Source organism: Carya illinoinensis, chromosome 9 (genome assembly GCF_018687715.1).
Source record: "Carya illinoinensis cultivar Pawnee chromosome 9, C.illinoinensisPawnee_v1, whole genome shotgun sequence".
NCBI lineage: Eukaryota > Viridiplantae > Streptophyta > Magnoliopsida > Fagales > Juglandaceae > Carya > Carya illinoinensis.
This window is the reverse complement of record NC_056760.1, coordinates 837,023-861,803: the sequence shown is the minus strand read 5'-3', so window position 1 is coordinate 861,803 and position 24,781 is coordinate 837,023. Positions and strand designations below refer to the sequence as shown.

General features: G+C 39.8%; 3 protein-coding genes across 5 annotated transcripts; 2 read left to right on the top strand and 1 right to left on the bottom strand.

Annotated features, from left to right (window-relative positions):
* Nucleotides 1–1,078: 1,078 nt before the first annotated feature.
* On the top strand, nucleotides 1,079–7,504 carry LOC122277179 (probable 3-deoxy-D-manno-octulosonic acid transferase, mitochondrial). Of its 3 annotated transcripts, none has more exons than XM_043087078.1 (14): nucleotides 1,079–1,460; nucleotides 1,543–1,636; nucleotides 1,732–1,774; nucleotides 1,874–1,996; nucleotides 2,124–2,243; nucleotides 2,325–2,403; nucleotides 2,535–2,651; nucleotides 3,142–3,239; nucleotides 3,817–3,907; nucleotides 4,500–4,619; nucleotides 4,704–4,774; nucleotides 5,497–5,674; nucleotides 6,248–6,408; nucleotides 7,109–7,504. In XM_043087078.1, exons 1-13 carry the CDS (start codon nucleotides 1,259–1,261, stop codon nucleotides 6,394–6,396), a joined length of 1,485 nt encoding a protein of 494 aa, XP_042943012.1. In that variant the 5' UTR covers nucleotides 1,079–1,258; the 3' UTR covers nucleotides 6,397–6,408; nucleotides 7,109–7,504. The 3 variants fall into 3 exon arrangements, with proteins under 3 accessions (XP_042943012.1, XP_042943011.1, XP_042943013.1); XM_043087077.1 differs by having other exon boundaries at nucleotides 6,496–7,504; XM_043087079.1 differs by lacking the exon at nucleotides 1,732–1,774 and having other exon boundaries at nucleotides 1,319–1,460; nucleotides 6,496–7,504.
* An 846-nt stretch (nucleotides 7,505–8,350) lies between these two features.
* On the top strand, nucleotides 8,351–11,250 carry LOC122277177 (leucine-rich repeat receptor-like protein kinase PXC1). Its single transcript, XM_043087074.1, has 2 exons — nucleotides 8,351–10,113; nucleotides 10,362–11,250. Exons 1-2 carry the CDS (start codon nucleotides 8,754–8,756, stop codon nucleotides 11,033–11,035), a joined length of 2,034 nt encoding a protein of 677 aa, XP_042943008.1. The 5' UTR covers nucleotides 8,351–8,753; the 3' UTR covers nucleotides 11,036–11,250.
* A 417-nt stretch (nucleotides 11,251–11,667) lies between these two features.
* On the bottom strand, nucleotides 11,668–21,773 carry LOC122277178. Its single transcript, XM_043087076.1, has 7 exons — nucleotides 20,840–21,773; nucleotides 19,533–19,677; nucleotides 19,336–19,389; nucleotides 19,149–19,240; nucleotides 13,170–13,405; nucleotides 12,586–12,756; nucleotides 11,668–12,277 (listed from the first exon to the last, which is right to left on the bottom strand). The coding sequence occupies exons 1-7, from the start codon at nucleotides 21,652–21,654 to the stop codon at nucleotides 12,180–12,182; spliced, it is 1,611 nt and encodes a 536-aa protein (XP_042943010.1). The 5' UTR covers nucleotides 21,655–21,773; the 3' UTR covers nucleotides 11,668–12,179.
* Nucleotides 21,774–24,781: the final 3,008 nt, after the last annotated feature.

The window sequence follows — 24,781 nt, the reverse complement described above, 5'->3', positions numbered from 1 at the left end:
AGCCGATAAATGTCGGTTTTCAAGAGCAAATACCAGGGTAGATCCCGTTGCAAAAGTGGAGAGATCTACGTGAAAGAAAGCGGATCTGAAGAGGTTATAACCGGAGCTGGGTTACCTTCTTGAAGCCATACAGGAACCGGAGACCCCATCGCCACCACGTTTCTCTTCCGATTTCATTTCTTGTTTTTCTCGGACTCATTTCCGAACCGGAGCTTCTGTTGTGAAACCTATTGGAACTACAGTGAAGGCAAGATCGGAGGAGGGGATCTCGAGGACGCCATGCAGAAGAAAGAGCTAAAAACCATGGCCAATGGAGGAAGACTTAGGCTCGGAGGTTGATTTATTCACTAAAACATTACCAACTGCAACATTTAAGAAGATTATGCAGAACATTGGAATGCGGAGGTTTGAAGACCTATTATCATGCACTTTTCAGGGGAAGTAATGTCTTGAAGACTTGTACTGATTGTACTCTTTTTCCTTCGCTAAGGTTTTATTCCACTGGATTTTCCTTTGCAAGGTTTTAATGAGGCAATCATAAAGCACTCGACGATACACATGAATACTATACTCTTTTTCCTTTGCCATTGGTTTTTTCCCACAGGGTTTTTCCTTGGTAAGGTTTTAACGAGGCATATTCTTTAAATATGGTCATCCAAAGGGGAAGTGTTATAAACTATCTTGAATTATATGACCACATTTAGCTAGCCGTCAAATGCATAGTGCATAGTGCTAGCATAGTGAGCTAGCCGTCAAATATATAGTACTAGTCGTCAAAAGCATAGTCTCTTTTGTAACTCTATATATATGAGTATATTGATGTTATATGATATATAGATCAATAAGAGAATCTCCTCTCTCGTTCTCTCTCAATCTCTTAAAACTCTTTCCTTTTCATTAAGTTTCATAACAATATATAATACTTTTCGTGTTATTGATAGGATAAAAATTGATTCGCAAAAAAGAACTTTGAAATTTAAAATTTAGATTATATTTAATTTAGTATATAAATAATAAGAAGATAAATTTCCTACTTTCACTTATAAATATAAATTTTCAGAAGTACAAAAAACGCCAATATATTGTACAATTGGGCAAGTACTTCCATATGGCATATACGATGGGCCCCGTTGGTGCAGCTTCGCATGTTGGCCCACCGGACTCCCCTCTAGCTCAAGGAAGGCAAAAACGGGGGGCACGCTTCTAGCCGTCAACAAGGTGGTGTGGGAATTTGGGGAGTTTGAGTATTGAGAAGAAAATGGCGGCAACGAAAGAGGGGAAGCTGGTGTACAACATATACAGGGCGCTCAGCTTCGGTGCAGCGCCGGTGCTGAATCTTTACCTACGGTTTCGCAGATTCCGTGGCCGTGAACATCCTCACCGCTGGACCGAGCGTCTTGGCCGTCCCTCTCTCCCTCGTCCCCTTGGCCCTCTCCTCTGGTTTCACGCCGTCTCTCTAGGTTTGATTTATCTTTTCCAGTTTCCTCAGCTACATAATGAAGCATCATCATCATTATTATTATTTGATTTTTAAAAATCCAGGTGAAGGAATGGCCGCGATTCCTATAATCAAACAATGCATAAAGCAAAGACCGGATTTGAACATTTTGATGACAACTACAACAGCGTCTGCATTGTAAGGAAGAACCTTTTACTCATTAAATGAAAAATAATGAATAGTGGCCTAAAATCGTTCTATTATGGACTGTGAATTTATTTTTCTCGTTGCAGCGAAGTAATAAATAAACGGCTTCCTAGTGGTGTAATATATCAAGTAATGTACAAACTTTGGTCCGTTTCCCGTCCTCTTCATCTTTAACGGCAAATAGATGTAGCAATTGTTTTAATTGCTTTTATCTTCCGGTTGAATCAGTTTGCACCACTTGATACCCTGACAGCGGTCAGAGCTTTCGTCGACTATTGGAAACCGAATGCGATCATCCTTATAGAGAGTGAATTATGGCCAAATCTTATCATGACTGCTTCGGCAAATGGTGTAAGTTGTTCTGTAATTTGTGTACATGCATACAACCGTGTACATCAAGTACGTGGAGTACGCTTTTTATGCTTCGCACATAATGTTCATGATTCTCATAGTTTATATGCATCCATCATATTTTCAGATCGTGCTGGCACTGTTAAATGCTCGTATGTCTGCAAAATCCTTTAAGCATTTTTCAGGGCCCGTGCTTCTTCCACTTATTTCGCTGATGCTTTCAAAGTTTTCTTTGATTGTTCCATTGGTATGTATAGTCCGATAACTACATATATTTTTACGAATGTAATCTGTGTCCTGCTGCTGCTGATATTGTTCTACGGCACAGAGCAATATGCAGGCAATCCAATTTCAGCTACTACAAGCCCCTCCTTGTGTCATCAACTTTTCCGGTGACTTGAAATGTGGTATGCCCATCAATTAGGAGCACAAATCCTTTTACTAGTTCTAAATGCGATTAATTATATGTTGAGGATTGTTGGATGAGATAGATATACTGTATTCTTATAAGTCTTTACTTGTTTTTTTCCCCATTCAGTGGTGGAAGATTTTGATGTTTCTGAGGGGGAGCTGAGAAGTATAGAAGATCTGAAGTTAGAGCTCGCCCACAGGCAGGTCTGGATGGCTTCTTCCATACATAGGGGTGAAGAAGAAAGTTAGTTCCCACTTATTTTCCTCCAATATTATACCGTACTCTAGATTGTTTTCGTTTTGAGTCAGACGTCTATAGAAACACCTTACTCTATAAATCAAATGCAACTGAAAGGAATGATATGCTAGGTTAGTTTGACTCCAGAAACATTGGCTACATCCTTGCTATGAAAGTGATTTCATTTTGTCTGGGCAATTTGCGTTATCTGTTTCTTGTCCTGACTTTTCATATTTTCTAGGTCAGTATATGCTTGAAGTATAACTGATCGACCAACAATGGTGATGTTGAATGTTCATCATATTTGCTTCTTTATTTAGCAATAATATCATATGTGCAACTTATTCTCTATCTCTGGGGGCATAATACTAATTTTCTAATCCATTTATGGACATTGGCATGCTCTAGCAGTTTCCAGTTTTCTCCTTCTTTACTCTTGATCTTTTTTTTAGTTTTCTTGACTTGTCTAATGTGATCAATTACGATTATGATGCAGTAATGCTAGGAGTTCATAGAGAGCTCACGAAAATACATCCAGATATGGTCACTATACTTGTACCTCGAGTTCCACGACATGGACTAGAGATCACTCAAGTATGATTGTGATGCAGCAGTAATTATCAGTAGGATTATACTTCAATTCTCTGTCATTTTCCTTTTGCATGTATGTGTGTTATCGTGCTTCATATTTTGCGACGAAAGTTCCCATTGACCTTTTTATGATAAATTATGAAGTCATTTCTAAACCAACTACTACTTGAGTTTGAGATTTTAAATAATATGGGGAAAAAGTAAGCATGCATGCATGATTGTCATTGTAAAGAAGAGGATTATACCCCAAGTTTATTTATAAACCCTCCCTTTTGGCGGAGGAAAACCTTTTACAAGATATATCTTGGGGGTTGCAAAGACATCTTAAAACTGAAGCTCATGTAAAAGATACGCTAGCTAAAGAAGCTATACTAATTACAAGTAAAAGATAATTTCGTAAAGATATATAACCTGAACAGAAATTTTGCAACTAAATTTGAAGTATGTATATGACGCATTAATTGATGACCCATTTGCACCAAAGTTTGTTTTTTAGTTAAAAAAATGCTTTTTTTAATTTAAAATTTGTTGTTTTTTTTTTTTTAAATTAAAAAAAATGCTTTTGCCATAAATAGCGCAGGAATTGCGGAAAAAAGGGCAAAATGTAGCGTTGAGGTCTCGACATGAAAAGCTTGTGGCAGGAACTAATATATATGTCGTGGACACATTAGGTATTTCTTTTACTTTTATTTTTAAATTTTAAAATATATGTTTCTTCCCAACAGTAATGCTAAATTGTACAACCTATCGTCATTAATTTCCCTTCCAACCTATCATCATCAATTCCTTACACTACTGATCAAAAATTAATTCCCTTACACTCAAACTTAAAAGTTTGGGGCATTCATGAGGCACATGCCATGCACTTACAGAGATAGGTTTACCTTAAATCCTTTGTTACACATAATGGGAGATGCTTGGTAATGAGGTTCTTATTTAGATACTTTGTTTTCTTCACATTTATCATTCTATGTTTTTCACTAAATTGCACACATTATGGTACCGATGCCAACTAGTCCATGAGACTTACTGCACCCACAGGTGAACGTGAAAGCTTCGCATGCCCTATGCTCATTAATTTACTTTTATTGGTATTTTTTCAATTTTTTTTTTTTTCTACGGGTCCTAGATAATATTCTTAACTTTGGTTTCCCAGATAATATTCTTAACTTTGGCTTCATTTCCCCTTTTTTTCAGTGTGTATGCTTGCTTTTAGGGAGATTTGACCCCCAGGTCACTATATCCTTCGAATTTGTTTTGCAGGCGAGTTGAGGCTCTTGTATGGGTTAACACCAATAGCTGTAGTTGGAGGTTCGTTCTTACCAGGTTTAGCTGGCCATAACATTTTAGAAGCCGCTGCAGCTGGCTGTGCTGTTTTGACTGGTAAACTTTTGTTCTTAGCTTATTGGGTTGACATGTCATTTTTTTAATACCATTTTAAAAGCTTTTCTCGTTGGGTTATATCAGGTCGTCATATTGGCCATTTCTCACAGATGGTACTTGAAATGCAACAGTTAAATTCTTTGTCTGTTCTCCAGGTTTGAAGAACCTCTTCTTGATTACATTCTTATCTTTAGAAGACAATTTGTAGAAAAGATTAGTTGAAACACTTTCTCGAGTCAATTCTCTAAATTCATTATTGATGTTTCCACAGTATGGCATGATATGATAATTGCACCATGACAAATCCAGTATAGATAAAGAAGTATCTGTCTGTCTTATCTTGATTTTTAGGTCTCTAGTACGGTATATAAAGCTAGTTTATTTGTTAAACCTGAATAGTTTCATGTTTTGTTTGTGGTGATCACACCCACTCCACCCTTGACAAGTAGATTCCAATTTCCACCTATTGAATTGACTTGATCAGTTCTAGAAGATTTAATGTTAGCAAGAGCATATCATTGATTTTGTACGGAGGAAGCGATTTCTCACAGATGGTTCCTTATTTGATTAGTGGTTGAAGAAAATTTAGGAACAGTTGAAAATTCATGAATTCTCTACTTCTGTGAACTCTTTTGAGAGAAGCTATGAATTAATTCACTTACTTCAAACCAAATGGGCTAAAGGGGCTTAAATCCAGACAATTTTAAAACTGGAATTCTTCGGATTTCTCTCTGCTGAAACATAATAAAGGATGTCAGTCAAAGGCTCATTCTAATCAAAAGTCTATAAGATCATATTAGGGACTTCTAAAATAACAGCAAATAAATGTTAGTAAGTTTTTTCATTAAACCGAGGACCTTTAACTGTGGCCATGCAGGTTTTTGGCAAATTGGAGCTCGTGAATGCGCTCAAGGAGCTATTCAGTGATGCTAAAGTTCTGGAAGCACGTCGAATGGCTGCAAAACAAGCATACCATTCTCTGTCCAGCGGTATTGTTTCCAGTGTTTGGAATCTACTGAATTCGCATGTTTTCAAACGGGTTGCTTTGTTAGAAGGTAAATGAAGAGCCGCATACAACAGAAGTAAATGTGATGGTGAAACTTGTTGCATTCTACAACAAAGAAGTACTTGTTGTGGCGTCTTATTTAGTGCATCTAAACCCATTCTGGCTTTTCGGCATCGCACATGAAATCTTTGGCAGCTGTCACTGTAACTTTCAAGTCGCAGAATGATCTGTACAATCACATTCATGCAAGTTCTATTTTGGTGGTTTGCTTTCTCATTGATTACATTCAATTTGGGCATCTCTTCCCCGTCGGAGGTGAAAGAGGGATTAACGTGACATTGTAGTCATATCTTACCTCGAGTCAAAGCTGCATTTTGTCCTGGATTTGGATGAATAGGAAGATAATTATGCATTGCATGGACAAACAATGACGCTTTTCATTACATATATTTCTTCTTTTTTTAAAAGCAAAATATATACTTTCTTTTACTTTTTATTTTTTTATTTTTTTGAAACATACTTTCTTTTACTTTGTGCTTACATATTCTTACTTTATCTGTCTATCTACTTTATCTTTATCTTTTTTCTCTCTAACTTTCTTTTCTCATCGCCAAAATTGAAGATCCATCGCTCCAATTTTCGCGTTTTGAAAGCTTCACGCTGAGATATAATCTTCTCGTGGCAATCACGGTGTTGGGGTCTAGTGGCCAAGCAAACATTTTGATCTACTTGTTTTTTAGAACTGCAAGCTTGGGAGCTCAAAAACATTGAACAATGGAGAAGGTAATATCTTCCAACTTTAGGCACGCTATTTAGTTTCTGATATGATATGCAAGTGCATAAAGTTTCATTTTTGGCCTCTGGGCTCAGGTTCAAGATGCAATGTCTCTTCCTACAAACAATTTTATTACCAAAAAAAAAAAGTGCTCGGTCTCTCGGGCTGACGTTGGACAAGTCGTACACCCAGAAAAAAATGAGATGAATTGGGGAAGTGAAGAAACAGAGAGACCATCAAGGCAAAATGCAGTCAGATTAGCTAAATTGCCTGAATATACTCACATGCCAGTAATCCAAACACCAAGTGATGCCAAGGATGAATAAGCAGTCTCAGATTCGGCTTTTATTTGGCCCCAGAAACATCTCAAACCTGAAATCCCTGCGCACTCTTTCATTTCCAATGATCCACCACGAGGGAATGATAAAACATGAGAGAACAGTAATAGTAAATAACGACAATGAAAATAACACTAATAATAATAATAATAATGTAGCAGTACACTACTTTTGTCCACTTGCTGCTGAGTTGGTGGAGAGAGAATTGAATGATGACATTCTGGCACAAAATTAAAACGCCAATTCCGCCTTCAATTTCTCCCCTCCTCCCTTTCTAATGGCATGTTTGGTAAGAAAAGGGCAAACCGAAACATAATGAAACCTAAAAAGGAAATTAAAGCTGAGTCATTTTCTTCGCTTTGTGCGACAGCATTACTATACTCGTGAAGACTGAAGAGGAAGGCTGAGAAAACTGGCCTGGGCGTGTACCACCAATGAGCCCACCATGTGGCATTTGAAAATCAAGAAAACTATCACAAAACAAAAGCACTTTGGATTTGGATCGTCCAGCTGGAAAAGTCACAAGTGTTCCTTCCACTTTCAGGGTTTTCACTGCCACTGCGTGGTCAACCTGTGTCAAAGTCTCAAAATTGCTTAGTTTTTTTTTTTTTTTTTTTTTTTGAGTAGCTTGTTTTGAAATGTGAAGGGATGTAACTCCTCGTTTCAAGATTAGAGGCAGGCCCCAGTAGGCTGTAGGTGATCTACAATTAAGCCCATGAATGAGTATTGTCATTCTTGTCAAATATAGATTAATTGGGTTTTGGAAGTTGGGGATCTACACCATCCATGTATGTATGTTTGCGTGATATTCTCTCTCCATCATCATTATGGGTTTGGTACAGCAACTTTGCTTTCTTATGAATTAAAGTTGAGCACTTTTTCCTTCCACGATACGAAAAGGAAGGAAGAACCGAAGAACAGCAGACAAATAAAATTATGTGCGTAACTTTCTTTTCTTTTCTTTTTTTATTTTTGTTCTCCCTGACTTCTCTTTATAAGGAGGATCGAAGCAGCTAGCACATGACTTTCATAGACAAACCAAGTTACCAACCAAAGGTTATGTATGTGGCAAAATGTTAAATATAGTGGTCCACAGCACAAAGCAAGTGTAATTATACCAGATTCTGAATAAAGGGAAAACGAACGAGTAAAGCCAACAGTCATGCATGATTTAAATAAATCCAGAAAGATCCATGAATCATGCTACTCTTAATCCATAACAGTAATCTTGGAGGATATCTAGAAGATAAAAGCATCCTATTATATATCAAACCTACTTATCATGTTCATCTTACAAAAAGCATCCTCGTATGAATCAATCCCATTTTGTAGTGGTACCAAGTAGTCGATTCTATTTTGTAGTATTACTCTTTAATTAAAAAGCATGCATGCCATGATCGATGTTCCTTTTTAAGTGAGAAATTATGGGTTATCCTAGCTGTAAATGGGGCTGGGAGGAGGGAATAAGGTGTACCATGCAAAAGTGTGGATCAAATTTGTTTTGTTGCATTGGTAAGGGAAAAAAGAAGCACTTGATTTAAAACCTCTATACTTATTCGATTCAAGAGGAGTGGGGAGGGAAATGCAATCATTCACCCAACCACTCTCCACCCTCATTCCCATATACTATTGCCACCTTTAATCATATTTAGTTATTTACCTATATTCCCTCAAAAAGTGTTGCTCCCAAAGACATCATAAACACACTCACAAACAACACTCTCATTCTCATCCTATTCCTCTTTAATCATTTCAATTTCCTCTCTCTCTCTCTCTCTCTCTAGTCCATCTCATCCTTATCAGACAAAAAACACACAAAATTCTCTCTTTCTCCGTGTAGAATTAAACCAAGTTTTTAACTCGTTAGGCCAAGACATGGAGTGAAGAAAGAGACTAGCTATCACTCTCTTCGGAGTTTGAACACTAAAGCATACAAATTTAAAAAATCAATCTCCTGATCTCCTTTATCCACTCTTCCCGCTTAGACCTGAGACCACAAACACACCGAAAGATCGATGCATAATCCTCATCTCTTACCCTTGGCCTTCGCCTTAGCCTTCTCCTTCCTCACCCTTTCTCTCTGTGTCCCCAATGACACAGACGCACTCACACGTTTTCGCCTCCAGACCGATGCCCACGGCCTGCTCGAGTCCAACTGGAGTGGCAGTAACGCCTGCGCAGCGTCGTGGCGCGGTGTCCGCTGCTCCTCAAACAACAGACGCGTCGTCGTTCTCTCCCTCCCTTCTCTTAACCTCCGCGGCCCACTTGACTCTCTGGCCCCGCTCGACCAGCTCCGCCTCCTCGACCTCCACAACAACCGCCTCAACGGCACCGTTTCTCCCCTCACCAACTGCACCAACCTCAAGCTTCTCTACCTTTCCCGCAACGATCTCTCGGGTGAGATCCCACCCGATATATCCTCCATTAAGAGTCTCCTACGCCTCGACCTCTCCGACAACAATCTGCGCGGCCCAATTCCCAAAGATTTGTCCCAGTTAAATCAGCTTCTCACACTTCGGTTGCAGAACAACGCCCTCTCTGGGACGATTCCTGACCTCTCAGCCAGTCTGGTAAATCTCAAAGAGCTGAACTTGACGAGCAATGAGTTGTACGGACGTTTGCCTGACGGTTTACTGAGGAAATTCGGCGACAAAAGTTTTTCAGGGAACGAAGGGCTATGTGGGTCGAGCCCCTTGCCCGTTTGCTCGTTCACAGGGACTCCACCGGCGGTTGCTTCTACTCAGACCGTACCTTCGAACCCGAGCTCGTTGCCACAAGCGCCTGTGACAAGTCAAGGCAAAGGAGGATCAAGGAAAGGGCTAGGCACCGGTGCTATAGTGGCCATTGTGATAGCCAACTGCGTGGCGTTGTTGGTGGTGGTGTCGTTCATCGTTGCGCATTACTGCGCAAGAGACCGGAGCTTCTCGGGTTCGTTAGCGGGGAGCGAGAGTGGGAAGAGGAGGAGGAGGAGTGCGAGTAGTTATGGTGGGAGCGAGAAGAAGGTGTATGCCAACAATGGAGGCGGAGATAGCAGCGATGGGACTAACGCTACGGACCGGAGCAAGCTCGTGTTTTTCGATAGGAAGAACAAGTTTGAGCTCGAGGATTTGCTCAGGGCGTCAGCAGAGATGCTCGGGAAAGGGAGCTTGGGGACAGTGTATAAGGCAGTACTCGATGACGGGTGCACCATGGCCGTGAAGCGTCTCAAGGACGCGAACCCCTGTGAGAGGAAGGAGTTTGAGCAGTATATGGATGTGATAGGGAAGCTCAAGCATCCAAATATCGTGAGGTTTAGAGCTTATTACTATGCCAAGGAGGAGAAGCTTCTTGTCTATGATTATCTTCCAAATGGGAGCTTGCATTCACTTCTTCATGGTTAGTAATAAATTATGTCTCTACTTCTTAGCACGTACGTAATACCTATATTAGGAGCTAAATACTTCAGAAATCTCGAAGTACCTGAACTTTGACATCTGAGGTTTTATTTATGTTCGAGTTCAATTATGTTATATATTACCTACTTATTATTGTTTCCATGCATCTTAATGATAATTCACGTGAGGCTTTAACAATATACGATATTATGTTTGGAATAAGTTTAATTGTGCGTTGATTAAATTTAGGGAATCGAGGTCCGGGGAGAATTCCTTTGGATTGGACTACAAGGATCAGCTTGGTGCTAGGAGCGGCTCGAGGACTAGCAAAGATTCACGAAGAGTACAGCGCCTCGAAAATACCTCATGGGAATGTGAAATCTTCGAATGTGCTCCTTGATAAGAACGGTGTTGCGTGCGTGTCTGATTTTGGGCTGTCGTTGCTTCTAAACTCGGTACATGCCGTTGCAAGATTAGGAGGATACAGGGCTCCTGAACAAGCAGAAACCAAGAGGCTGTCTCAAAAGGCAGACGTGTACAGCTTTGGGGTCTTGTTGTTGGAAGTTCTGACAGGGAAAGCTCCATCCCAGTACCCTTCACCAACTCGGCCACGCGTGGATGAGGAGGAACAGGGTGTAGACCTTCCCAAATGGGTTCGATCGGTTGTAAAGGAAGAGTGGACAGCTGAAGTATTTGATCAAGAACTCTTGAGGTATAAGAACATCGAGGAAGAGCTTGTGTCCATGCTCCATGTGGGGTTGGCCTGTGTGGTGCCGCAGCCTGAGAAAAGGCCAACCATGGCGGAAGTGGCAAAGATGATAGAGGACATCAGGGTGGAGCAGTCTCCTCTTGGGGAGGATTACGATGAGTCGCGCAATTCTCTCTCACCTTCACTTGCCACCACTGAAGATGGACTGGCTTGATGATGCTCATGCTCTTTAAATTGCTTCAGTATTTGCCAAATGTTTCTATCCCAGTCCATATGCTCGTTTAAATTTGCATTGTCTCGCTGCAAATTCTGGCTGTTGCAGACTCTCTTGTCCGATTTCTTTGTAATATTTGTAAGCTTCTATGTTTTCCAATGTTTCTGTTGGTGGAGAGCTCTGATTGTCCACGATCCATCAGGATAGTTCTATTTTGTTCTGTGTCATGTAACTTTATTTTTGTTCGTCGTTTATATCCTTTGCTAGAGAATCTCAAGAAGCACGGTAGCTCCCCAAGCAGCCTTTTTTCCACCCTCGACAGCCTAATTACTCTGTTAATTAGTTTAACAGCCCCCGAAGGTTGGAAAGTACCACAATGACAAAGGAAGGAACTGCAAGCTGTTGTTCCGTGGAATGGGGGCGATTCCTTCCTTTCCCGATGGACATGGTCACCAACCACACCCCTTCACTTCTCAAAGAAGACAATATTTCAATCTTATGGCATGTCCACACACTTCAGAGTGCTGAATTTATTCCTTCTTTTACGTTTTAAAAAAAAAAAATTGCAGGCCATTCTCACAACAATCGCCTCGCCTCTCCCAGTTCAATAAATTCAACCGTCAACCCCCATGAAAACACAATATTATCAGGCATTATTGATAGTAGTTCAAAAATAGGAAGTGTGAATTTCATCATACATGTTACGACAAAACAATTTCAACCTATAACAGACTCATGACTTCGAACTCTATAACTTGCTCCCAAAGAAATCCATTGTCAGTGCACTCACTGTGAATTCATCTCAACCAACTATTCTCCCAACTAATGGCTTCTTTCAATTCAACAACATTTACAAATATAAGGATACAAGAAATATAAGCACCTCACTAAGATGCAGATATAGAATAAAACACTAGAAAGTAGAAACAACGTGAACAGTGTACTGGGCATTTCTGAACCTTGATCAGTTATCGTGTACAGTAAAGGCAGAAAATCACGGCTCAGGATAACCATCCAAGCCTCCACAAATAGTAGCCGGCAGCTGAATTCAAGTGCCCAGTAAGTGTTTCAAGGGTCAACTCACTTGAGATTGCATCGTAGGTAACATGACCTGGCAATTTATCAGGTCAGAGTTTCATGGATATTAGCTAATCCTTCCAGTTTGATCAATCAGTGTACCAACTTGCTCTCCACATAGCGCTTTGGAGATGTTGCCAGGCTCAAGAAGATTAAAGACCACAACTGTACATGAAAAACATAAATTAATCTGTCTGCAACTCCCTCATACTAAACCCAAAACTGCTTCCCATTTCGTTAAGTTACTATAGACAGCTTATCATATCCAGGCTTATGAAACTCACATACCTTCACAAGAGAAATTGACAACCAAATAATATATAGCATACTTGATTATCAGTTGATCTACAGAAATAATGTTCTATCCCTCAATATGATGCACTGAGATATTGGTTACCAAATGAACTCAAAATGTCTGTACCAATATAAAGATGCACCCTACACAGAAACAAGCACAAAGAAATTACACAAACCAGGAATGCTGTTCTCTTCACAGTAGTTCAGTGCCATTGTGTCCATGGACGTGGCACCTCTGGAGGCCAGATCCCTGAAAGATATGTGCTCGAATGTAAAATTGTTGTCTCGAGAGGTACAGTCATACACACCATCTACATTGGTACCCTTGAGGACTGCCTCTGCATGAACTGAGAGAAACAGCACATAATTTACAAAAGCCCTAAAAGGTATGTGTGCACATGCATGGTTGTTGTGTCCTTGTCAAGCTAATCCGTTACAAGTAACATGACTCAAATCCGATACTTTTTGCTGAGATTAGCTCTGATACCATTTATTATGACCCAAGGAAAGCCCAAGTCACATTTATTCTTATATTCCAAAAGCACTAGCCAGTGTTCAAATTGGAGCCCTTTGGAATCATTATACATTACAAGAACTTCTACCTTCCAAACATCTCATTGACCACCCTCTAATACTAGTGTGAGATACTATAGTACCTTTGTCTATGTATGCGCATGTGCATGTGAGAGAGAGTGATAGGGACCATGTGCACCAAGACAAATAAAAAATATCAATAACTTTAGGTGGGGCAGAGACATACTCTCCAAAGCTCGAACAGCAGCAGCTGTGTCGGTGGAAAAGAGTGGATTTCCAAAACCAGCACCAATACCACCAAAAATTACTACTCTGCCTTTTTCCAGATGTCGGATGGCCCGTTGCCTACTGTATGGTTCAGCAACCTCCAGCATTGAAAATGCAGTTTGCACACGTGTCTGAACTCCCATCTTCTCTAATGCTGACTGGAGCAGTACGGAATTCATCACCGTTGCCATCATACTGGCACATATATTACATGTTAGAATAAAAAATCTAGTATAATTTTATTGTACAAAAGCAAACAACATAGAACAATGAGATCTACATTTGTTGAGCTAAAAGAGAAGAGACAACTTCCACATATGCAATACAAAATTTACTCTTTACTATTTCTTCTTCTATGGGAGACAATATCAACCTGGCCATGCATGTCCTCCCTAGCTTATAGACATTATTTTTTAAAAGTCAAGCGGCTGACATATCATTATCTACCCCTTCCTTAATAGGCAGGAAAAACAAAATAGGAAAGCCACTTTCATCCAATGGAAGTTGAGAGAGAGAGCATCCTTGAAAATGACAATTACCCTCTCTCTCAATCACAACATATCCATATCAACCATCCGACAATAGGCATGTGTTCAACACTCCTCAAAACAGCTGCTCAAGTATGCATAGTATATGCTAAGACAAATTTACAAGAAAATTCATTAATGTTTTCTTAAATCATCATTTATCTAAAAAATTTAAGCTTTATTTTTATAAATAAACAAACTTTATTGATCAAAACGGATGGCAAAAGCCAGAATTACAACTCTGATGTCCTAACTAGGTAGGCACATTAGAGACAAGAAAATCATGAAAGACCATGCCATTAAAGTCCACAGCAATAGCCCAACTTAAGAGAGTTCTAAAAAAGAAAACTTTAAGCTCCTCCAACGATCTCTCATGATCTTCAAATGTCCGTTCATTGCGCTTCTGCCACAAGCACCAGATAATACAAAGAGGGATCATCTTCCAAATAGCTTTAATTGGTTCCCGACCTCTTATGTTTGCCCAGCTAGCCAAAATTGCCTCCACGGTTTTTGGCATAACCCAGGCCATATCCAGTCGAGCGAATACCTCATTCCAGAGAATCCTTGCTATATCACAATGTAATAGGAGGTAATCTACCGACTCTCCCACTCCTTTGCACATGCAACACCAGTCTGCAATAATAATCCTCATTTTCTTTAAATTGTCGGTAGTAAGTATCTTACCTAAAGAGGCAGTCCAAACAAAGAAAGAAACTTTGGTAGGTGCCTTCTGACTCCATATCTTTCTCCAAGGAAACTTAGTCTTGGACTCTTGAGTGAGGGCCTTATAGAATGATCGCACGGAAAAAATACTTTTGCCTACTGGAATCCACCACAGAACATCCTCTTGTTGCCTGTTTGGTCTAATGGAGTATATGAGGTTATAGAAATCTGCGAAGCTACTTATTTTCCAGTCCTGTGCCATCCTACTAAAATTAATATTCCAAAGAAGTCATCCCTCTGATATCTCCATAACTTCCGCTACTGAGACATCCTTGGCACTTGCCAACTGAAAGAGTGAAGGATACAAATCTTTCAAAGCCCTGTTTCCACACCAAACATCGCTCCAGAATTTGATTCTAGATCCCGCACCCAACTGAAGCTTAGCAAAACAGCTAAATACCCCCCACCCTCTTCTTATGTGTTTCCATAAACCTACTCCATAGGCCCCCTTGCTTCTCTAGTACACCAATCCCCCCATAAACCCCCATATTTCTTCTCAATCACCAATTTCCATAAAGATTTAGGTTCCCTGGAAAATCTCCACAACGATTTGCCTAATAACGCTCGATTGAATACCCTTAAGTTTCTAACCCCCAGACCTCCCCCACCAACAACCTGCTCCCACTTAACCAAATGAAACTTGAACTCATCCCCTAAACCCCCCCCCCTCCCCCACCAACAAAAAATCACGCCAGAGCTTCTCAATACGGGCCACCACACTTGCTAGTATTGGAAATAGAGATAAAAAATAAGTAGGTAAATTAGAAAAAGTACTCTTTATCAAAGTAATCCCTCCACCTTTTGACAAATACATTCTCTTCCACCCCGTCAATCGCTGCTCAATTTTATCAATCATTGTATCCCATACCGAAGGAGCCCTCGATACACTCCCCAATGGAAGTCCCAAGTAAGTAAGAGGAAAGGAGGTTATCTTGCACCCCAACGTTCTCGCTAACTGTCGAATGTTGGGAACTACCCCAATTGGCACCAATTCTGATTTCTCCAAATTTACCTTCAAACCAGAAATTGCCTCGAAGCAAAAAAGTAAGGCATTCAATACTCGCATCTGATTTTGCTCGGCTTACACATAATCAATGTATCATCTCCAAACAATAAATGGGAAATATTAATACTACCCCTATCCGGGGTTCCGATCGAGAAGCTGTCTAGAAAGCCATTTTCAACCATTGTCGATAGCATCCTGCTTAGAGCCTCCTTAACAATAACGAACAACAAAGGTGACAACAAGTCCCCTTGTCTCAATCCACGTGTGCTCAAAAAAAAAAAAAAAACCATTGAGACTCCATTTACCAATACGAAGAACTTTGCCGAAGATATACACCAATGAATCCACGCTCTCCATCACTCCCCAAATCCACACCTCCTAAGCAAAAGAAGTATGAAGTCCCAGTTAACATGGTCATATGCTTTTTCCATGTCGAGTTTGCACATGATCCCTGTGTTCCAAGCTTTCATTCTATTATTAAGGCATTCATTAGCAATTAACATCGCATCCAAAATCTGTCTTCCTTTTACAAAAGCATTTTGAGGTTATGTAACAATCTTCCCTATCACCTCACTTAATCTGCTCGCAAGAACTTTGAATATTATCTTATACACCCCATTTACCAGACTCATCGGCCGAAACTCCTTGATCTCCGTAGCCCCTGCCTTTTTAGGAATCAATGCAAGGAAAGTGGTGTTAAGATTTTTTTCAAATTTTCCAGCCTAGAAAAACCTTCATAAGGTCCTCCTTTATTACTTCCCAACAGTCTTAAAAAAACTCATAGAGAATCCATCCGATCCTGGAGCCTTTTCCCTAGCCATTTTCCTCACGACTTCATATACCTCTTAACTCCTCAAAATCACTTTCCAAGCGTGACATATTGCTCGTCCCGATGGTATCAAAGTCCATCCCATTCAGTAGAGGCCTCCATCCCACCTGCTCTGTTAGTAAATTCTCATAGAAATCAACAACATGATTGTAGATTACCTACTTGTCTCTGCATTCCACCCCATCAACTTTCAGCATCTCAATGTTGTTATTTCTCCGATGTGAGTTTGCAATTCTGTGGAAGAAACTCATGCTTCGGTCTCCTTCCCGCAACCATAATGCCCTAGACTTTTGACGCCAAGACATCTCTTCTAATAATATCAACCTCTCAACATCTGCAACCAGCTCGGCCTTCCAATCTTGTTCTTCCTGAGTAAGTGGTTGTAACCCTTGCAACCTCTCGATTGCCTGAAATTCCAATAGCTTTATTTTTTTGTTTTCCCCAACATTGCCAAACAACTCCACGTTCCACACTTTTAGATCTCTTTTAAGAGCTTTCAATTTACCCACAAAAATGAAACTGGGGGTACCTTGGAACTGATAAAAAGACCACCATTGTTTGACCCTATACACAAACCCTTCCAATTTCAACCACATATTCTCAAATTTAAAAGACGGCAGCGGCCTTTTAAATTTGAGAATATGTGGTTGAGCAAAATAGGCCAATGATCTGACCCAATGCGAGGCATACGCTTTTGCCATACATCCGGGAAATGGCTTTCCCATTATGGTGAAATTAAAAAACGATCCAGTCAAGACCATGACTGATTATTGGACCAAGTCGCAGTACCCCCTCCCCCTGCTAATGGCAAAATCCACCAAGTTTTTTTTTTTTTTTTTTTGATAAGTAATCAAAGTGTATTAATGAAATAATAGGCAAAGCCATATGAAGTAAAAAGAATGCTCTAACTACGTAGGGAGTATAGATACAAGGATGTCATGGAAATCTTGGCCATTAAAAATAACAGATGTGGCCCAAGTACAAAGAGTTCTAAAAAAGAAAGCTATTAGTTCCTCCCTTGATCTCTCTTTGTCCTCGAAGGTCCGATCATTGCGCTCCTGCCACACGCACCACATGATGCATATAGGAATCATCTTCCATACAGCCTTGATCCATCGATTGCCTCGTAAATCTGTCCAGCTAGACAAAACCGCCACTACTATCTCGGGCATAACCCATCCCAAATCCGGTCTACTAAATACCTCGTTGGCAAAATCCACCAAGTTCAGGTCAAAAATACACTCCGAGAACTCCTCCATAGCTGGCCGCAGTCTTCTACTTCCAGAAACTTCACTTGGGAATCTTACTACATTAAAGTCTCCCCCTATACACCAAAGGAGTTCCTACTAGATATGGATCCCAACAAGTTCTTCCCACAACAATCTTCTATCTTTGTCTAAGTTAGGGCCATAAACACTTGCAAAAGCCCATAGAAAGTTATCAGAAACACACTTAAACGAGCATGCTACCATGTAATACCCAATAAAATCCTCCACCCTCTCCACCACCCGCCTATCCCACATCACCACTACCCCTCCCGACGCCTCATTTGAGGCCAAGAAAGCCCAATCAACATGAATTTCACTCCATAAGCTTCACACAATTCTCCTATCAATCATTTTCATGTTTGTCTCTTGTAAGCATACAATGTCCACTTTCCACTCCCATAACAGGTTTCTAATCCGGAGCCGCTTATTAATGTCATTTAGCCCACAGACATTCCACAATATAATCTTTGGCTTCATTGAGGAAAGGCCAACATCTTCCCCTTCACCCTACCTCTACTAGCACTACCCTTCATATTCATCGACCACATTAATCTTTTAAGTTCCCGATGCTTCTTTGATTCACCTTTACTTTTTTGTTTATGACCCGCTTCAGTTGCTATGAACAGAGCAAAAAATTGCTCCTCATACCCATCACATTCAATTCCCACAAATTTCAGGATCTCTTTCACCTTTACTCTGTTCCTCCTCTTTCTCTTGATTTCTTTTAATTTCATCATGGTATAAAGTGGTGGTCTTGATTTCAAACCCCAAATCTACTATATCTCTAAATTATCACATCAAATTCATGTCATAATAGATGGGTCCATGTGTTGTATGGACTAGCACATGAGGGAGTGTGTTAGAGAATATTATTTGAAGGATTCAATTCATCATTTCCTATCAGCTTAAGGTTTTGTAACAATTGATGATTTAACATGAAAGAGAGTAAAGAATTCACATTTGAAGTATGGTTTCAGATACAACACGTCATGGGTACCAATCTCTTTTTCCAAATTCAGTCTCCATTAGTTTGCGAGATTGGATAGCCAATTCTCGTCCTGATCCTCAATTCGATTGTTTTCCAAGAATATTAACCCAAGTATGTAAGCCATGTATCTGGGAGGAAATTAAAAGGACTTTCAATTTTTTGCACCCTGATCTGGTCTTGCAACTTTTAATAATATATAATATAAGTTCTAAAACAGAATTAAAATCTGTTGTCTTGTAATTACATTTTAGGAAGCTTTTACTTTTCAGTAAAAACAATTCGGTGACAGAGGAAGTAGTGGCAAACAGGATCACACCAGATGCAGCCAAGTTAATAAAATTTTATAAAAAATTATTATTAATAATAAGCAAGATTTTTTTTGTTAAATTAGTAATGATATAAGTTGCAAATAAGATTTTGTAACATATTTTATGACATATTATCATCACTTAGACACAAAATTTAAAACTTATATAATATATATGTATGTATCCTAAAATTTCACCTTACATTCTTTCTCTCAGTGGTAACCATGACTCAAAAGAGAAGATATTACAATTCAATAATGCAAAGCCTTCTAAAAAGCAACAGCATTACCCGATTTGGTACGCAGTACATCGTTCTAAACCTGTAGAGGTGACCCACGTATCTCCACAAAAGAAGTTACGACCTCCAACAACAATTGCCACCTGGGATACCATGAATAATGAAGAATGTCCCATGCCGAGTAAAAAACATAAGCAAACATCCATGTTGCCAAGAGTAATCATGCTAAAAATAATACCTCTACACCAAGGCGGCAAGCCATTGCAACTTCTCTGGCAATCAACATTACTACCTAACAATCAAGAAGAAAACAATTTAACTTAGGTTGCAACCCAGATAACATATTAAGGTAAGAACCCTTTCTCACTAAAAAGGTCAATATTCAAGCTTATTCTATCAAATTTTCTATATATATATAGTAGGCTCACACCAAACCTTCGGGTCAATATTGTTAGGGCCACTCCCAGCAAGAGCAACACCACTAACTTTGAAGACTACTCTCCGCCATCTAGGGTTTGATATTGATTTTGGTTTGACATTGTTTACCTGACCTACAGGACCAGGCATTGCAATTGTTGATCTGCAAAAGCACATTTATCAGAATATACAGTGAGGATTAAAATCCCACCGTTAACCTCATGATGTCTTGCAATAAAGAAAAGTTCACAAATAGTTTTCTTTGACCACTGTGAATAATTAGACATGCCTAGTTTAGTTTCAGTGAAATTGATTAGGACACAAAAGATGAGGACAAACCTCAAAGAATTCCTATCTATAAGCGTCTATGAAATGCTAACATCCCTGTGATGATGCAAATGAATTATATACCTATTTGTTGAATAAATTAGCCAGCACCAATTTACATCAAACTTACATAATTGTTGCACATACGGACAAAGATTTCAAACAAGTGCATACACAACATATGTAATTATAACTACTAATCAGAAAAGGATGACAATCATAACCACTTCACACCTACACAATCAACATAAAAACTTCTAGTTTTAGGAGCACAAGGAGACCAGCCAGGTATATGTTTCCAGGATAGGAATCCAGTAAAATTTTCAGACGCATACTTGTAAGATTAGTTGCTGCTAGGTGCTGCTTATATTCAAAAACTTGTCTGCTTTTATAATCAGGGTGAAGGGCTCATCTAAAATGTCACATGATTGCAAATAGATACTTATAAAGATTCATGCTTCTCAAGCTAGGTTTTCCTTCTTCTTCTTTTTGTAAAATATCGATTTAAATACAAACTTTGTATTAGAGAAATCATTTCTGTTTCACTTATAAAAAAATAATAATAATAATTCCTGTTTCATTTCTCCATTACAGTATACACTGTTTGTGGACTTCTGAATGAAACCAGCTACTAGATTTTTTCTATAATCATGTTTCTCATAAATCTTGAGCAGGTAAGAGTAACACTGATAATTTGTACGCAGAGGGTTCAATATCACCCACCGACCCACTAATCCACTAGCTCCATTTTCAACACAGTACGGCAGTACCAACCAGATAAGCAAGCAGAGCGGCTGCTTTGACTCTCAAAATAGTTAGTCCTATCAATTTCAGGGAGATTACGAATCAAACCCACTACGATACAATACTAGAAGAAGAGGGGACAAAACCCCAAAAGCATCAAGCATAGAAGCTTTGGAAAATGCTATCTCAGAACCAAGAAACAAATAATAACACATGTAGAATAGATAACCAAATTGACGAAAGCATTTATTCACCTCTTCGTCTGCCTAGGCGTGCTTGCGGAAGAACCACCGCCTTTATCGTCGTCAGTCAAAGCCTTTACCGGCAGCGAATTGCCAACAATGTGCTCCATTTGCTTGAACCACGGCCAATGGCTCACAGAAAGGCCGCCATTGGTCATTCTCTGGCGCTCCAGCTTGTACCGCTTCTTCAAATTGTCTACTTTGTTCTTGCACTGTTCCACGCTCTTGGTCTGCTTCTCGCACCTCTCACTCACCGTCGCCGCCACCTCCTCCCAGTCCCTTCCTCGCAGATTCCCGCGGTTCAGCTGCGTAAACTTCTCCGTGTACGCGTCGAGCAGACAAGCGATCGCCGCGTCGCTCCACTCCTCCCTGTCCTTCCGGTAATCTCCGCCTCCGGAAGTACCGGCACCGCCGGAGGGCTTTGATTTTTTGTTGTTGTTATAGCCGTAATTGGTAGCTCCGTCGCTGAGCTCCTCACGGTCCTTCCTCTTCTCGCTCCGCAGATCGACAATTCTAACCCTATTCGGATCGGTTCCATTGTCGTAAGGGTTGGAACAGAAAGCGGCGTCGTTGTAGTCTTCTCCGTCGTTCTCTTCTTCTTCTTCTTCGGCGCCGCTGATCTTCTGCGGGCTGGCGGCGGAGGGAGAGATGATCGATTGGGACGGTGGTGGCGGCCCGTGGACAGGATTGGATCTGGTTGCGAAGCGGTGGGGCGCGTAGGTTTGGTGGAGGTGATGAGAGGCTGGGATTTGGGGATGGTTAGGGTTAGATTGGTGGTGGTCGTCGTCGTCGTCATCGAGGAGAGAGTAGTCGTCACAGGAGGCCATTAGAGGACGTTAAAGTTAGGGTTCGGGAACGACGACGTTAGCGGAGAAGGATGAGAATGGGAACGGGGACGAGGCGTCTTAACGGACAGTGAGTTGGTTTTGGAAGGGCCGTGACGGTCCCGTTAATTGATTTAGGTAAGTATCGGCGCGTGGCCACGTCGGTGGGACCCGGATGGGAGAGAGTGAGAATAGTAGTCGTACATCATTGATTATTGACTGAAGTAATGTTACACATTACTATATTATTTGTATCTAACTATATATGATGTGGCGTATTTATTATTATTTGATAATAAAGAAGTATGTAATAAATAATTATTTGATGGTAGTAAATATACCATATCTTACTTAGTGAGATGTAAGTAGAATGATAGTATGATGTATAGAATTTTCTTATTGCCTTCCATTGTCAGTTTTGCTACAAGTACCTCCGTTAGGTACATTTTGAAGAATCGCTGATGTGGCATTATACTACTTAGTCTTATATTTAACTTCAATTTTGCTACGTACAACCGGTGCTGTGAAACTATTGGGAAATCGGTTGACATCAATGGGGAAAAAAAAAAAACCAACACTTTGTTTCCCTCATTTTAGACCCATTCCTTCATCTTCCCCACACTCCACAAGCACATTTCTCCTATTTCTTCTAATCATTCCAAAACTAAATTTCGAAGGGGAGACAAGTAGTAATTCAACTTCATCTTCCTTAAGCACAAATCTTCCCATCCCACCACCTTCTCACGAAGATGACAACTCACAAAGCCGAAATCTATAACCTCAGTTCCCCTTCGTGAGTCTAACATGCAATAAAAGAACATATACAATGGTAAAACTTTGTGAGGTCTTCAAATATTTGAAGCTCAAAATCATTATGACAAGCATCACCACTTTTTTATTTTTTTTGTTAAAAGTCTGAGCCAAAAGCGTCGCTGTTATGGCAGAAGATGAGATATATGCAAATGAAAACAAATTACAAACAATGGATGCAAGCATTAAATGATATTAAGAGTAAATAAAACAAATCATCTATTAAACTAAATAAAATGAAAATAAAGTTAAAGATGAGATGACGAATGGACGTCACAGATAATCTTTCTGTAGAAAATTGGCCTTGAAAAAACAAAAAACCTCACTAACCCAACTACCTCATCTTCATCTTCTTTGCATTAGATTTCTTCTTTTATATTTTCGTCCTTATTCGTTTTTTGGTTCTTTTCTTTGTTATCTTCTCTCTACCCTTTTGTTCCTTCCTAACCTTCATTGCTGGGTTTGCTTTGGCAAGTTTTTATCTAGTTTTTTTAGGGAGAAATCACCAATGTCTGTGACTATGGCTTCCTTGGGTGTTGGGACTCACCTTAGTGGATTTCAGCTTTGAGTGGATTAATCGAAGAGGGCTTCGATGGTTTTTATCGTGGGTTCATGGGTTCAATCAGACTAGCTCTAAGTGGAGAAGACAAAAGGGGTTGGCTTCGTGGGTTTGTGGAGACCAAATCTAAGTCAATGAGAGAGGGGCTGCTCTGAATGGAGATGATGAAGTGGTCTTCGATGGTGGCTTCGTGGAGACAACTAAGGGTGGAGAAGACAAAGGGAAGGGGAGGGGTTGGCTCTGTGGAGAAGCCCAACAGTGCGTGCATTTTGAGTGATCAAATGAAATGAGGCGTTTCATCTCCACATGGGCAATGGTTCCCCAAAGGTTCCCTAGGCGGTTGTTTATAGAATTTCTCCTTTAACTTAGATTTCAGTTTCAATATATGACAACAACGAGCCTTTCACTTTCATGGTTCTTTGTGGAAAGCTTGCACCCAGGAGCTGCCGAATCTCATTTGGGCCATTCAAGAATGTTCAACCAAGTTGTGTACAGTGTACACGAGGGTTCTGATAGGACTCCGTGACAAAAAGGGCCAACCTAGCCCCCCCATAGGCTCATGCATGCCATGGGTCAACTTGGCCCATGCCAACTATGTTATTGTTTATTGTTTATTTTAATTTAATTATTTATTTTCCAAGGGACCTATTGGGAGTTTCCAAGTTGTAATCCTTATAAATAGAACCCTTAGTCTTTGCATTTACACCTTTTGACAAATTCCCTAGAGGATGATTATTTTGTTTAGGAGATCAACAATCGGTGCTAGGTACTTGGACTTTTTGGGTGCAATTCGTGAATCTCGAATAGAGGATCACACCTTACAATCCATGAATAGATATGATTCATTTATCTTGTTTTTGCAACTCGGTGCAATTCGTGAATTCAAGTTGTTGTTATCATTATTTTTATGAAGTTACTAATTCATGAGGTTTATTTCAATTATTGTGCAATCTGTGAATTATTAGTTGATTTGTTACCTTTTGTTCATTCAAGTTCTTAAGCATTTTATTTTATTCTTGAGTGTTCACCATTTTGTTATTGAGTGTTCATCATTTTGTTCTTAGTGTTCATTCTTCATTTGCCTCATTTGATCCATCCAAGCACTTAGTGTCGCACACTATAATGTTTGCCCTAGTCCACCCCCAATGCTCTATAGGGAAACTCATTCTTTATATGAGCCTTGACTTCCTCCAATTCCAATCCCTTAATTTAAGGAATTGATAATCCTCTCCAATCCCTTAAATCTCTCATCCCTGAATTTAAGGAATTGTCAAATATCTTCAATTCCTTAAATTTCTCATCTCTTAAATCTCTCAAGTCCACTTTGACTTACCAAACTAGCCCCACCAAATCCTCAAGGATTCCCATCACTTAGGAATCCTCCCAAAACCCTATCTTCCATCCACTCAAATCACTCAATATCTCAAACCACCCAATCCCTAAAATCACTCTATTCTTAGAATTTCTCAAGTCAAGCAAAACTCTCTCCACTTGCCAAAACCGAAACCCTTTTTTCCTTGATAGATTCCTACAATTTAAGAATTCTCCCTCAATCATCTCTATCTTTTCAAATCCTACCAAAGATCCTCATCCTTTTACCTTATCAAAATCCTACATTTCCTATCTTACCTTAGTCAATCCCTAAAGTCAATGAGCAATCTATCTTACACTCCAACCATAATTCATCACTTCCCAATTTCGTAATCCCCCTTAGCCACCACCCAAAATCCTAGCTACACTTTACCATACTCACCCTAAGCA

What these genes read in the sequence shown, in the direction of transcription:
- LOC122277179 (XM_043087078.1), top strand. Translation starts at nt 1,259, where the DNA reads ATGGCGGCAACGAAAGAGGGGAAGCTGGTGTACAACATATACAGGGCG. An exon ending in CTAGTGGTGTAATATATCAA is followed by an intron (nt 1,775 to 1,873) that starts GTAATGTACAAA and finishes CGGTTGAATCAG; the next exon opens with TTTGCACCACTTGATACCCT. An exon ending in TTTCTTTGATTGTTCCATTG is followed by an intron (nt 2,244 to 2,324) that starts GTATGTATAGTC and finishes TCTACGGCACAG; the next exon opens with AGCAATATGCAGGCAATCCA.
- LOC122277177 (XM_043087074.1), top strand. Translation starts at nt 8,754, where the DNA reads ATGCATAATCCTCATCTCTTACCCTTGGCCTTCGCCTTAGCCTTCTCC. An exon ending in CTTGCATTCACTTCTTCATG is followed by an intron (nt 10,114 to 10,361) that starts GTTAGTAATAAA and finishes GATTAAATTTAG; the next exon opens with GGAATCGAGGTCCGGGGAGA.
- LOC122277178 (XM_043087076.1), bottom strand. Translation starts at nt 21,654, where the DNA reads ATGGCCTCCTGTGACGACTACTCTCTCCTCGATGACGACGACGACGAC. An exon ending in CTTGCCGCCTTGGTGTAGAG is followed by an intron (nt 19,241 to 19,335) that starts GTATTATTTTTA and finishes ATGGTATCCCAG; the next exon opens with GTGGCAATTGTTGTTGGAGG. An exon ending in TGTACTGCGTACCAAATCGG is followed by an intron (nt 13,406 to 19,148) that starts GTAATGCTGTTG and finishes TATATGTGCCAG; the next exon opens with TATGATGGCAACGGTGATGA.